The 14946-nt window shown below is 35.4% G+C and overlaps 1 protein-coding gene across 2 annotated transcripts in view; it reads left to right on the top strand.

The window, feature by feature from the left end:
• The first annotated feature begins 1008 nt into the window (after positions 1-1008).
• Orc5 (origin recognition complex subunit 5) overlaps positions 1009-14946 on the top strand; it is a 103667-nt gene continuing 89729 nt past the window's right edge. The window contains exons 1-4 of one of the 2 annotated variants that reach the window (XM_058585502.1): positions 1009-1191; positions 4004-4096; positions 6755-6955; positions 14106-14180. In XM_058585502.1, coding sequence (XP_058441485.1) covers positions 1120-1191; positions 4004-4096; positions 6755-6955; positions 14106-14180 — 441 coding nt within the window. In that variant the 5' untranslated portion in view covers positions 1009-1119. The remainder of the gene's footprint in view (positions 1192-4003; positions 4097-6754; positions 6956-14105; positions 14181-14946) is intronic. The other variant, XM_046464163.2, reaches the window with a different exon arrangement.

Below are 14946 nucleotides of genomic sequence, written 5' to 3'. Positions count from 1 at the left end.
CTTTCCTATATTGACCTTGCATTTTAAAGCCTTGTAAAGAACTTATGAGTCCTGGTAACTTTTTGTAGAATTCATCAACTTTCTAAATAGATAATTGTATTGTCCATTAATAAATTCAGTTTACTTCTTTATTTCCAATCTGGATGCATTTCTTTTTCATGCTTTACTGCACTGGTTATAAAATCTATGTGTGGCAGGTATCATATGTAATATCTTTTACTCCAAGCAGTAAACAATAACCAATTATTATCATCATCCCTATTTGTAAAGAGGTTCAAAATGAACTGTTCAACCTTTCTTCCAAGGTCTCCCGGTCCAGAGGTAGTTGTCATTGGTCTCAAACCAGAATTCTGAGAACCCAAAGACTTCCTTTTAGCACGCATTTTCTATTTTGTATTTCTAGAATCTTTTAGCGTCTGGTTTCTAGTGGGTGTTTCATGAATAAGTAACATGAAAATCTTATGCTAAAGATAGAATTATTATTTCTACACAAGCACCTGAAACTCCTCTCCTTAGGAGAGGCACATCCGAGTCTGTTTTTAGACTTGCACGAAGAATAGTCATTCCAAGTTTATTAAATTCTGTTTCGCTCTTTTGCACTGGACGCCACGAATTTTTAACCTTTTCGTCAGAGAAATGCCTCATTTTTTGAGAATGTTGGATATCGGAGTCCGCCTTCCACAGGTCCCAGTAAGGCGAGAACCCGTGTTTCCCCGTGCTCAAGACTTTCAAATTTGGGGCTCCAGGCGGGAATACTGAAGCTATCGGTATGGGGATCCCATAGGACCTCTTAGCTTCTTCCACTCCTTCTCCACCCATCCCTATCTACACTTCTCGGCTCTTGGGTGGAAAACGCTGCGTCCCAAGAGAGTCATCACACAGCAATCTCCCCCATAGCCCCCAGAGGCAAAAGACAAACGAGAGGTAGGCGACTTCAGCGTGAAAGACTAGAGCGGTGGAAACGCCTCACGTACGTGTTGACGTCACGCCGACGCCTGACCGCACCGATCCCGCCCACAGCGCGGCGGTCCGGTTTCCGGCGGGAGCCTGGACCACCAGGCGGAAGGGAAGCTGTTGCCGGTGATTCCTGAGCTGCCCTTTGCGGTGGTACCCGCCAAAATGCCTCACTTGGAGAATATGGTCCTTTGTCGCGAGTCCCAAGTCTCCACCTTGCAGTCCCTGTTTGGAGAGGTATTGTGGTGAAACTGTTGTGTAACTCCTTAGGCAAAACATTTACCTGGTCTTGCCACTCGTTCTTGTTTTTTGGCGGAGTGCGGGGTGGCGGGGTGCAGGGTGCGGAGTGGGGGTGGGGTGGGGAATGGTGTTTCCGGGGTTATAGACCGTCTCGTATGTTGCGATAGGAGGTGTTGTAGGTTTGTCTTGCACTTTCACCCAAAGTATCTTGTCATTAATCCCTGTCAGAGAATACTGCAGAGGGAGGGTCGGTCTGTGTTAAAGGAGGTTGGCCAGTAAGTGTTCTTTTTTACACCTGCCATGCTTTTTAGATGATGTTAGCTCGAAGTAGCTACTAGAAGTTGCGTGTGATCTTACCCCAGCAGAACAGAACCTTGTATGACAGATGAGTTTGCAGAATACTGTTGAAATATATTTTCACAGGTTTAAGTGAAGTAGTTGGTTTAAGTCAAGTGTAGACAGTGGTGGTTTTCAAAGCCATAAAGGGCCAAAGCAGTGCATCAGGCTTAAAAATTCAGCAGCTTTTCCAGAATTGTAAAAGCTGAAGGCGTCTACCCTAGGCTTCTCTCCTTGTCTAATAACGCAAGAGGAGAGGTGGTTTTCTGGATGAACACAGCTAAAGAGTCCTTTCCATAGGCAGGAGGTAGCATTAATTAACAACTTAATCTGTTTTTTATTGTTTTCTGTGTGCCTTTTGCTTCAAACTCACTGATTAGGCTTAGAATTAATCAGACTTGGACCTTATCTGTGAAGAGAGTCAATAAAAGTAACCATATTTTTAGTTTGCTTTTTTAAATATACTTTGATCCATCTAGAAATGTTGGATGCCAGAAGAGGCCTGTGAAGTGTTAGTGGAAAAGTCCCACCCTCTATCTAAAGGGGCACTGTTAATTAGGGAAGTGAGAGGTCAACAACTACATTCTTAGTCAGTTTTCTAGTTATAATTCTTTCATTTGTACTTATCCATGTTATTACTGAAACATTTTTTGCTGATTCCTTCTCTGGATAGATAAAACCCAGATCACTGCAACCAAGAGTGCTTCCCCTGAAAAATAATTTTGGCAAATAGTGATTAGTAGTATTGATTTAGTAATGGATTATAGAAAGGGTTTTGATTTTTGCTGTTAACAGATCATGTTTAACCATTACTTTTCTGCAAGGTACTGTTCACGTGAGAAATCCAAAGAACTGCTGTAACAAAGAATTACAACAACAACAATCAGTTTATGTTTCTTAACAGAATTCATTTATTGATTCAGTTAAATATTTACTGAGCCAAGCACTATGCCAGATTCTGGCTTATTACAGTTATTAGGCAGGTTTAGAAAGGTGAAATGTTAAGTAACCATGTAAAAGTTTGCTATAATTCTGGATAATAATAGAAAAAGATGTTATAAGGTGGGATTTTACTAGGCATTTAATAGTGGATGTATACAAGTGTGGTAGGATTCCAGAAAATGAGATTTAATGTAGCTTGGGGAAAACTCCTAAAGCATGGTCTTGAGCTTCTTTTTAAAGGTGATATATATTATTTGGATAGCAGAGGTGCTCAGTAATATGCATTTAATTTTTGAGCCAGTTAACTTAAGAGATTATTACAAACAAACTTAAGGATTCATGTATTTAGAAATGTATTTTGTAACTTTTAAGTCTGAGTTTAGCAGTTAATCTGCTTTTATCATAGGTATATGCTGTATAGAAAGTGCTTTTTTTTTTTTTTTTTTTGGTATAAATCTGAGTTCTTAATTTGTCTTGTAAAAAGTAATGTTTAACTTAGTGATTAGAATGTAATAAGTGTTTGCAACTAGTAGTCATATCATCTACTAGATAGAAATGATCGAGATTCAACTTTCTTATGAAAGTTGCATCATCCAATTTTCTTGTAATTATTTTTAAAATATATATCTCCCCACTAGACTATAAAAACTTTTAAAGTAGATGTTGCATTTTACTGATGCTTGCAATTTTCAATGTGTTATGGTTTTCAGCATTTGGTAATTATCTCATAAATGTTCATTGAATGAATGAAGTATGTTTGTAGTATTGATTAGACCAATAAAGTGGCCTTTGATCATTTTTATTTTTTGTAGGCTGCTGACTTAATGTACTGCAGGAGGATCTTGCAATTTAATTAATTTTTTTTTTAAGTGCTGGGGATCAAATCCAGGGCCTTACACATGTTATGCAAGTGCTTGCCACTGAACCTACTCCCCTAGTCCCAAAATGTATTTTGAAATATATACTATACAGATTTTATGAATGTTTGACTAGATGAAATGTATACACTCATGCTAGAGTCAGTGAGTATGCATCCCTCAGAAGTATTCTATATGTTTTCCTAAGAATGATAACTTTTGAAATATATTCCAACCCAGTGGTTATCTATGCTTCTTTTCAAACATTAAAACGTACTGTGAAGTTGCAGCTTGCAAGGGCATTAGATTGCTTAAAAGGATTAAGATTAAAATGGAGCACAGACAAAATTATCCTTGTAATAGTCCCTTAAGCCTCTTAGAAAATTGAGAATACCAGAGTGTATATTGTAAACTTATACAATAACAAAAGCATAAGCATATAAGGTATAGCATATAAGAAAATATGCCAAATATAATTTTACAAATAATTTTATAACAGAAGAAATATTGAGAGTTGAATTTAAGTTTAAAATGAGAGGATGAATCTACTGTATGTTCACTATTAAAGTAATTTGGACTGAGTATTTTACTATACCACATAAAACTTTTTCATAAATTGATAAATGTTCACTTTCTGTGTATGTGTAGGCTAATATTTGTCTTTTCTTTCCTAGAGACATCATTTCAGCTTTCCATCCATTTTTATTTATGGACATACTGCCAGTGGAAAGACCTATGTAATGCAAACTTTGTTGAAAACATTAGAGGTAAGAATAACCCTAAAGTCGATGTTGATTTTTTACTTATAGACTCCTAAAAATGGAAGGGATCTGAGAGATTATTTAGTCCAGTTTACCTTTCTCTGAAGGAATGTCTTCTGCATAAAACATTTCTGTCCAAGTGTTGTTTGAATACCTTCGATTAGTGTAAACTTCAAAATTCCTTAATTACTAGATAAGTTGAATCTTGACATTAGAAAGTTATCTTTAAGTTGAGACAGATTTTCTTCTCTCTTTCTTTGGCTGATATTGGGGAAATACAGACATATCAGTAAGTTCTTTAACAAATATTAAAATCTGCTTCTTTCATACTATAATGGTTAAGACCTTGGGGTTTAGAATCTGGCAGACTTGTGTTGCTCATGTGAACTCACCACTTAGTGCCTTCCCCATCTGCAAACTAGGAAAAATTGTGACAACCTTTGGGATTATTATGAGAACTAAATGTTAATACATGAAAAATTCTTGCTACAGTAGTTAGGGTATAGTAAAACTGGTAAAGGGTAGCTGCTATTATTTATGAGTATTGCCACACCCTGTTTCATATCCTAAGCTGGGGATGGGCAGTACCTATCTAATGGGCATAGCTATGTTTTATAGCAACTATATATACAAAAACATGTGGCCAGCCCTCAGGCTTTCGTTTGCTAACCTCAATCCTACTCTACCTCTGAGGATGCAGCCTCAATGCTGTAAATTCTGTGGTAATATTTACCCACCTCAGCTGTGATTTTTGTGTTGTTTTTTCTTGGCTTTAGACTGAGTTTCTTGAGCTCATTTCCAAGCACCAAACAGTGCTTGGCACATTTCAGCTTGTGGGCTTTAGCCTTTGATCCCAAAGATCTTCTGTGCATTTTTAAAACACAGCTGTTGGGCTCCATACTCAACTTGCCAACTTTAGAATCCAAATGTACAAGGTCCTGACTGAGACATTTGCATTTAAGAACCTGTGTATGAAGTGTCCAGAAAATACATGTTGAATAAAAAGTTTGAAAGTCAAATAAGAAAGTTTCATATTTAAGAACTGTATTTCATTTTTTTTAATTGTCAATGGACCTTTATTTTATTTATTTATATGTGGTGCTGAGAATCAAACCCAGTGCCTCACACATTCTAAGCAAGTGCTCTACAACAGCCACAACCCCAGCCCTGAATTCCATTTTTTAACACTGTAATTTTTGCTCCTACTTGATCAGTTTAATCTCTTTTGATTCTCACTGCTTCAGGAATAGGTACAGAAGTATGTACTTAGAATAGGTTGCTATGAAAGGTCTTAGAAAGCACAAATGCAGTTAAGCAAGAAACCTAAATTAGAGACATTGTAACTCTTATACTTAAGGGAATGAGCTTGAAAGGGGTTAGCAAATGTTGATACAACTGCCCAAGATAAATATTAAGTAGCCTTTTACACAGAGAGGAAAAAAGCCTCCTTATTGGTAATGAGGATTAAAGAATGTCACTAAACATAGTTATAGCTTTCATTCTTTGTGCCAAATGCCACAAATTACCTTCCTCTGAATGATCAGTATTGCTTTTGTGATTTCATTTTAAGAACAGATTATATTTCCTTATTACTTGTGGAATTACCTCATTTTGATAGTTTAAACATACATCAAGTTCTTATAGTTCTCATTGGAAGATAATTTTGGCTTCTAACTCTTAAAATTCTTTTTTTAACCTGAATTCTTTCATCATGAAATATATTTTCTTTAAATTATAAATATGAAATTCCCTCTAAGAATTTTAGCATTCAAATGTACTCGGGTTTCTTTATAAGAATTGTTCAGAGGAGGGGCTGGGGTTGTAGCTCAGTGGTAAGGTGCCTAGCACATGTGAGGCACTAGTTTTGATCCTCAGCACCATAAAAAAAAAATAAAGTTAAAAAAATAATTGTTTAGAAAAAACTACAAGTTTGCTTTGAATCCTTGTAGAAAACAAATGGCAAGCTCAAAAGAAAAAAATCAAAGTGAGTTTAATGAAGACACTGTTTTCTAAAAGTTGAGAGTTTTTAAGGGAGCGAAGAGGAATAGTGACGCACCAGGGCCTTTACTACCCCTAGACTTGAAGGGACTCTAGATAGGACCTGTTATAAGAATCCAGCAAGAATTGTAGCCTTAGAAAGAAGATGGGCTGCCCAATTGGAATTTGGTATTTGATAGAAGAATGTAGCCAGACTGGGTCACTGGATGTGGGGAGGAGGTTCACGGGAATAAGAGTAGCTCCTGCTGTTCTTCTTCAGTCTCCTGATGCTTTTTCCCATTGGTTTCTCTAAACAGCTAGAAAATAAAGGAATCTGGGAGATTTAGTCTATAGTGGTCAGGTTCCTGGGGCACAGGGAAACTTGGAGAATGGTAGTGCATAGATTTAGAAAGGGAGCCAGGTGTGGTGGCTCACGCCTGCAATCCCAGCAGCTTGAGAGGCTGAGATAGGAGGACTGCTGGTTCAAAGCCAGCCTCAGTAACAGTGAGGCACTAAACAACTTAGTGAGACCTTGTCTTTGAATAAAACAAAATAGGGCTGGAGATGTGGCTCAGTGGTTGAGTGTCCCTAAGTTCAATCCCTGCTACCCCCCCCCCCCCCCCATAGAAAGACAAATGTATATTGCATTTACATTTTCTATTTATACTTTTTGGTTTTCCTTTTCAGCTCCCACATGTCTTTGTGAATTGTGTCGAATGCTTTACCTTGAGGCTACTTTTGGAAAAGATTTTAAACAAGTTGAGTCATCTTACTTCGTCAGAGGAGGGATGTTCTACTGAAATAACCTGTGAAACATTTAATGACTTTGTTCGCTTGTTTAAACAAGTAACCAAAGCTGAAAGTCTCAAGGATCAAACTGTATACATTGTAAGTAATTTGATTATGTCATCTCTTATGTGAAAACTGTTTATTAGATAGTTCCCCAATAGCTACTATACAAGGTGCTTTGGAGATACAAAAATGTTGGTACTATTCTTTATCTAAAAGGAACTTTGTTTATCAGAAGAATTAAAATTAATATTCACATATGACTGACTGCATGCAGAATGTGATAAGTGATAATCACTGCCTAGTTACTGACTAAATCCCTCTGGTATGCTTCTTGAGGTGGTAGCATTTCAAGCACTAATAGAATAATTAGGGTAATTTTGGAAGAAACTAAAGAAGAAAAATTTCAGATGGAGGGAATTGTGTAGCCAAAGGCATGGAATGGATTCCAGGGAATGCCACATAATCTAGTTGTAGTATGTTACAAAGCTTGAAAAGAGAAAGTGAAGTCTAGAATGATAGGTGGCATCAAATAATGAAGGGTCTTGAAAACTATACAAAAGCACTTTATTTCATTTCTTAGGCAGTGAAAGGACAAGAGTGAAGGTTTTAAGAGTAACAAATATGGCTTAGGAAGATTACTCTGAACATGTGTTAAATATGAATTGGAGAAGGATGAAAAAGTTGAATGCTAAAAGAATGGTTTTGAGGCTATTAAGACTATGGATATGAGAGGAAATTTGGGCCTATGCTAGAATTGGGGCAAAAGTTGAAAAATGAAATAAATGGAAAAAGACAGAAAAGGTTAGACTTGTCACTTGTGTATGGGTTAGGTTTGGGGTGAAAAGCAAATTGTTTGATTTTTAGGTGATCTAAGTTTGAATTGTTATTACGTCAATGTGAAAATGACCAACAGACAATTGAAAATATGTACAGTAGTCCCCTATCTGTGGTGTATGTATACATTCCCAAAACCCTACTTTCAATAAAGCTTTTCTTGGTCTCATACAAAGTGCCAGCATCAATACTTTTGCTCTTTTGAATAATCGCTAAGTAAAATAAGAATGGTTTTGAACACAAGCATTTTGACATTAATCAGTCTAATAACTGAGATAGCTATTAAATGACTAGCAGGTGGAGGTAATGTGGATCCACTTGCTAAAGGGATGATTCACATCCCTGCTAGGATAGTGGGGCAGCGAGAAATTTCATCAGCTAGTTAGAATGGCATGCCATTTAAAACTTATGAATTATTTCTGGAATTTTCCATTTAATAATTTTGGACTGTGGTTGATCATGAGTAACTGAAACCATGGAAAGCAAACCTACAAATAAGGTAGACTATTGTAATGTGTTTTACATTAGTGAATTTTTCAAAATACTCTTTTTTTTTAACCTTTATTTTTTATTTACTTCTTTATTTTTGTGTGGTGCTGAGGATTAAACCCAGTGCTTCACATGTGCTATCCAGCACTCTACCACTAAGCTATAACCCCAGCCCACCCCTCTAATCTTTTTAAGAGGAATAATTATCACTGGATTTGGAATTAAATTTTAATATAACAACTAAATTATAAATTCACAGAAGGGACCAAATTTTATGCATCCTTGCATCTCCTAAAATATATAGAATATTTTTATATATTTTCTTCTACATTTTAGTTTTGTTCATTTATATATTCAGCAAAATATTGAGGACTGTATTACCAGGGACACTATTCTAGTTATTAGAGATAGAACAGACCTTATTTTTCCCTCTTCTAATTGAGAAAGATAATAAACAAGTTAGCATACAGTATGTCAGGTACAATGCATTCATGACATTGAAGAAGAGAACCAAGGGAGATAGGGGACAGTATAATAGTTGTCTTCCTAAATAGGGGACATCTTACTGAAATTATGATACCTGAGTAAAATGTAAAAGAAGTTTGAAGCAAGCCGTGAACAAACATTTGTAAAAAGAGTATTCTAGGGAAAGAGATTAAATGAAAGTGCAAAGGAAATTGGGGCATGCCAAGAATGCCTTTGTGGTTGGAATACTGTAAATAGGGTGGGGAGAGGTGGTATTGAGAATCAACTGAAGGGTGCAAAGGTAAAGGCAAGCATGCTAGTGTTGTGGATTGAATTGTTTTCTCCCAAAATTCATATGTTGAACTTTGAGTGCCTGTTACTTTAGAACGTGATCTTATTTGAAAATAAGGTAATTGCCATTCTACTCTGTTAAATGAAGTCACACTGGAAAAGGATAGGCCCCTCATCTAATATGATTTGCAAAAGGAGGAAATTTGGAGATGGACATACATAGGCAGTATGCCATGTAAAGATAGGAGTTGTGCTGCCACAAGTCAAAGAACTACCAGCAATTAGAAGAGAAGTCTGAAATAGATCTTTCTGCAGCACCTTCAGAGGGAATAAGGTGCTTTCAATACTTCTATTTTAGACAGTAAGTGTAGGCTTCAGCCACCTATTTGTGGTGTTTTATTGTGGTAGCCTTTGATTATGATGTAATAAGAAATATATATTTGGTATTCTTTCCATTTCCTGACATACTCCTAAAATCCTTGGCATCTCAAAGTGATATATTTTTTTGTTTTGTTTTAATTTTTGTTTTTTAACTAATGAGTTGTCTGGTGGCTGTGGGCTCCTCAATAACCTCATGATGAAGACTGGTTATTAGGGAAATTAATCATGTAGGTTAGAACTTTCAGGCCCACAACCTGACCTATTGGGAGGGAGGAAGGACTAGAGATTGACTAATTCACTGGTGACCTATCGTTTTTGTTTTTGTTTTTTTAATTTTTGTAGTTGTGGGTAGACAGCATGTCTTTATTAAATTATTTGTTTATTTTTATGTGGTGCTAAGGATCGAACCCAGTGCCTCTCATGCTAGGCAAGCACTCTGCCACTGAGCTGTAGACCCAGCCCCTGGCCTACTGTTTAATCACTTTACATACATAATGAAGCCTCTGTAAAAATCCCCAAAAGTAAGGAGTTCAGAAAGCTTTCAGGTTGCTGAATACTTAGAGGTACTGGAAGGTTGGTGTACCTGAAAAAGGCATGGAAGTGCTGTTCCCCTCTCTCATACTTTGTGCTATGGAACCTTCAAATAGGCTATTCTTGAGTGGTATCCCTTTTAATAAACAGGTAGATATCTAAAAAAAAAAATGTTTCCCTGCATTTTGTGAGGTGTTCAAGCAAATTATCAAACTCAAGGGTGGGGGGAACCCTCCCTTAACTTGTGGAATCTGATTCTAACTCCAGGTAGATAGTGTCAGAATTGAATCCAATTGTAGGATACCCAGTTGATGTCCACAGAGAACTGAAAATTGTTTGGTGTGTGAAAAACCCACACATTTGGAAGTTTTATGAGAGTGAAGAAAGTTATTTATTTATTTATTTACCCCGCAGACAGCCCTAGGAAATTAATAGAACTTGCTTCGAGACTTTTGTAATATTCTAGGCAAAACGTTGTGTTGACTAGAACCTGTTAGTAGCAGTGCAGGTGGTTAAAAATGGTCTGGATGGATATGAAAGGTGGGTTGACAGAATTTCCTGATGTATCAGTGAAGGGAGAGGGGGAGAAAAAAAGAAAGAAGTCAAAGATGACTCAAAAGTATTTGAGTTGTCAGGCACAGTGGTGCACACCTGTAATCTCAGTGACTCAGGAGGCTAAGGCAGGAGGCTCACAATCTCAAAGTCAGCATCAGCAATTTAGCAAGGTCCTAAGCAATTTAGCAAGATCCTCTCTCAAAATACAAAAGGGCTAGGAATGTGGCTCAATGGTTAAGCACCACTGGGTTTAATCCTGGTATTAAAAAAAGTACTTGAGCACCTAAAAAGCTGGCTTAGTCATTATCTGAATTAATACTACAATAGGTGTGCATTGCTAGGAAGGAAGGAGTGATCAGGAATTTGATGTGGACTATTAAGTCCAAGTGGAAGATATTCTAGTTGCACATGTGAATCTGGAGTTCAAGAGAGGTCCAATGTGGGGAAATTATTTAGAAGCAGTGAACATGTAAATTGTATATAAATCTTTGAGACTGGATTAGATTAGCAAGAGAGGCTGAATTTGGAAAGAGATGAGACCAATGACTGAGACTAGGGGATGAGGAAAAAACAAACAAGGACAGTGAGAGGAAATCAGCAATGCAGAGACAACTTGGGAGTGTGGTATCTTGGAAGTCTTGTTGGGTTGTCCCTTTCATGGTTTTTAACTAGAGAGAGTAGTTTTCTGTTGGGGCTTTTTGGTCTACACCTAATGATCTTTGTGTATTGCTGGCTTCTTTAACTCCACGTCTGGGATATGTGAAGCAAAATGACCAGGTGATGCAAACATTGAAGTCATTCTTCTGCGCCCAAGGTCCCTAGCCATTCTGCCTTCTGCTTTCCACTTTTCAGAGCTTTGTTTTATTTATAATATTCAGGGTTCTTGGCTTTATGTAGCAGAAGGATTAGGAAAAAGCTCATCTCTTATCTTATCAAAAGAGCATAGTGAAGAATATAATGATTACTAGGGCTGCTTGCAGCCTTTCTGTTGATTTATGCTAAGATGACAATAGTTTAAACCACCATTGTTTTTTGCACCATTAGTGCAAATGTTAACATGGTGAAAAAGGCAAAAAATATTTTAGTATTATGACATTAGTTTCATAAGGTAAGGAACTAAGAATCCAGTGTATCCATAGAGTGTCAGCTATTCAAAACATAGAAGTTGTCTTAGAGAAATGGTAATCAAAAACTGTAATCCTTAAGGAACAAAGAGGAATGATACCAGAATACGTGGCTGACCCCAAAAAATAGAATTTCAAAAACGAGTGACTTTATTAAGGAGGGAGAGTCAATGATTTAGAAATAACCACGAGGAATAAGTCATGGCCTGACTTATTTTTTAGACCCAGTAGATCAAAGTACTTTTGATCTACTGGGTCTAAAAAATGTTTTTTTTTTTTAAGACCATTTTTTAGACCTAGTAGATCAAAGTACTTTTCAGTAAGTTAGTTGTTAGCTGCCTAGGGATAGAAAGATGTACAGGTGTTTAATATAGAATATTTTTTAGAGTAACCTTATAGATTGCTAAGCTGTCAAATATATGAATGTAAGCTTCAGTACTGAGGAAGTAATATAGAAAAGTTGCTAAGAATTTTTTTTCTAGTCAGTAAACTAGCTTACAAATCAAGAATCTAGTAGAATGATTCTGTGTAAATTATGAAGGAAAATATTTGGATCTAAGTTATATTTTTACTTCTGAATATTAGTTATTTGATAATGGCTTTTGATAAAGGACTATTAATTAGAATATCAAAATTATTAAGTACAGTGGTTAATTATTATCAAATCAGAAGAACTATTTACTGGTTAAGCTTTGTGTTTTTCATTAAAATAAGCATAAAGATTGACCAATTTATTTGAATTAATTTGTGTTCTTCATTTATTTAAATGGAGATTAATGGAAATTTTTCATTATGGGAATGTATGGTGGAGAAACTGTATCTTTATAGCAATAAATGATTTTAGCTTTATCTTATCCAAACAAATTAGGAATAAAACATTTTTTAACTTTATTTTATGTATTTATTATTATTATTTTCAACGTGCTGAGGATTGAACCCAGTTCGTAACATGTGCTAGGCAAGCACTATACCACTGAGCTATAATACCAGCTCAGAAATAAAACATTTTAAGTATGATCATTTTCACACATTGTTTCAATCTGTCTATTAAATAAAATAGATATAAACAACTTGGATTATTTGGGGAAACTTGTATTTCCTGCATCTTAATCTTATTCCTAATTTTATGATTATAATTTGCAATAAGGTTTATTAATGAAATGTAAATGTTTAGGAAATAAAAATAGGTTTCTTTGGAGAAAGAATGATTTTAGTTCTGGACAGAAAATGCGCAAGGTGTTCCTAGGATTTTTTACCATTCTAGAAATCTAGGAACTATCAATGACTATTAGGGTCATTTAAAGAAAGACACAAAAGCCAATTTGAAAGGGAGCTTGCTGGCAAAAAATTGGACAAAAATATAATGAATTAATGGGTGGAAATATTTAAGTATCTTAAACTATAAACTCATAGTGACACTAAACAAATACATATAAAGCACAAAAGTCCAACTCATTGGTTACATTGGGAGTTTAACTTAGTGGGGCACTATAGTAGACCAAATAATAGTCCCTGGAGGTATCAGCTCCTAATCTCAGGACCCTGTAAATGCTATCTTATTTTGAAAAAGTATCTTTTTTCACATGCAATTGAGTGAAGGGTCTTGAGATGGACAGATGTACCTAGATTATCTGGGAAGGCCTAGAATACAATCACAAGTCTAGGAATAAAGCAAAAGTAGACAGTTAACTACACAGAGGATACTTTGAAGACAAATAATCCAAATGTAATAAAATATAGCGTGTGGACCTTTTTGGATCTTGAATCAAACAAGCTAACAGTAAAATGTTTATGGGACAAGTAGGGAAATTTCTTCAACGTATGTTGATACTGTGGTTATGTTTTCATAAAGAGTCCTTATTTTAAAGCTGCGTGCTGACATTTGTGGATAGAATGATACAGTATCTGGGATTTGTTTTAAATAATACAGCAAGGAAAGTTTAAAGGGGGGTATAGAAGAAACAAAATCGAAGTTAGGTACAATCAAGAGAATAGTGTGATGAACCATCACCCAGTTTGAATAATTATTAGCCTTTGGCCAAACTTGTATAATCTGTACGCATCCTGTTGTCCCCTGTATCGTATCATGATACTTATAAATGCCTCATTGTATATCTCTAAAAGATAAATGCTTCTGAAAAGTCACAGTAGCATTATCATAACACTGGACAAAATTTAATCTTTTTTTAACATGATCAGTTATCTAGTTAGGTAAAGAAGAACTTTTGTACCATGCTATTACAAAGTTCAAGCAAGAGAAGTTTTGTATGATGAAATTCAGAGCTATTTCTGTTTTTCATGGGTCATAGAGTTGTGTAATTTTTGGTTCATGGTAGGTATTTATCTTTTATCAAGTGTAATGAAAAATGCACATGGTTTATTATATATCTAAGAAAATGCCCTCAGAGCACCTTATACCATTATCTTTTTTTGGTATTAAATAATTTTATTGTAGCTATAATTAATTTTCTATTTAGACATTAAAATGTGTTACAAGTCTGTTTTAAGAATGTAAATAACATTTTAAAAGTTAATTCATAATTGGTTTTTGACAGTGCATTTTTTTTTTTTTTGAGGTTCTAGATAAAGCAGAATATCTAAGAGATATGGAAGCAAATCTTTTGCCAGGATTTCTTAGGTTACAAGAATTGGTAAGTAATGTGTGAGAGTGTTTTCCCTCACAGTACATCAACAGATGTTTTCCTCAGTTGATAGATTATGTTGTCACTTTTTTTCACTTTGCTGTGTCATAGGTGAGAATTGGTCTCTTAGTATCAATATCAATATTGATATTGAATTGATAACATTTACTCTTCAGTTATTTAGGTTTTTATTTCTAATTATAAATTAATCATTCTGTTAAAGAATTTTAGGTGTTTGCTAGAGTACATGACAAGGGGGAAGACTGTGAGCTCTACAAGAATTTTATGTTTTTCTTTTTATTTAGTAATCTAAAAGAGAAGGAAATGGCTATTCTGGGTCATCTGAATGGCTATCTTATGGCCACTCCATGTCAGAACTCAGCTTTGTATTTCTGTTTATTGTTGTGTATTACTATTTTGTCATGGCCCAATGAGAAGAGACGGGTGGATTTAATATGGATGATTGTCAGATGAATGATAGTACTATGGAGAAGGAAGGGTTTGGAGTCTTTGAATAAAGAAAGTTGGTGAGAAAATTTATTCTTCACTAATATCAGTGAATATAGGAATGCTCAATTCAAAAGAGTTATAGCTTTTTTCTGTTTAGGATCATATTCATAAAGGAAGCAAAGAGCTAGTTTGAACCAAACTGTACCTTTCATTATTTTTAGTTAATATAAATTTTGTTGATTTTGTAGTTCATATTTAATAATACATTTATTTTGGTTTTATAATTTTTTAAGTGCTTTGAGCATAAGTAGTTTATACCTACCTA

Source organism: Marmota monax, unplaced genomic scaffold, assembly GCF_021218885.2.
Source record: "Marmota monax isolate L192 unplaced genomic scaffold, Marmota_monax_Labrador192_F-V1.1 WCK01_AAM20220418_F8-fsc00065, whole genome shotgun sequence".
Classification (NCBI taxonomy): domain Eukaryota; kingdom Metazoa; phylum Chordata; class Mammalia; order Rodentia; family Sciuridae; genus Marmota; species Marmota monax.
The sequence above is the reverse complement of the archived record's forward strand: the minus strand, read 5'-3'. Positions and strand labels throughout refer to the sequence as shown.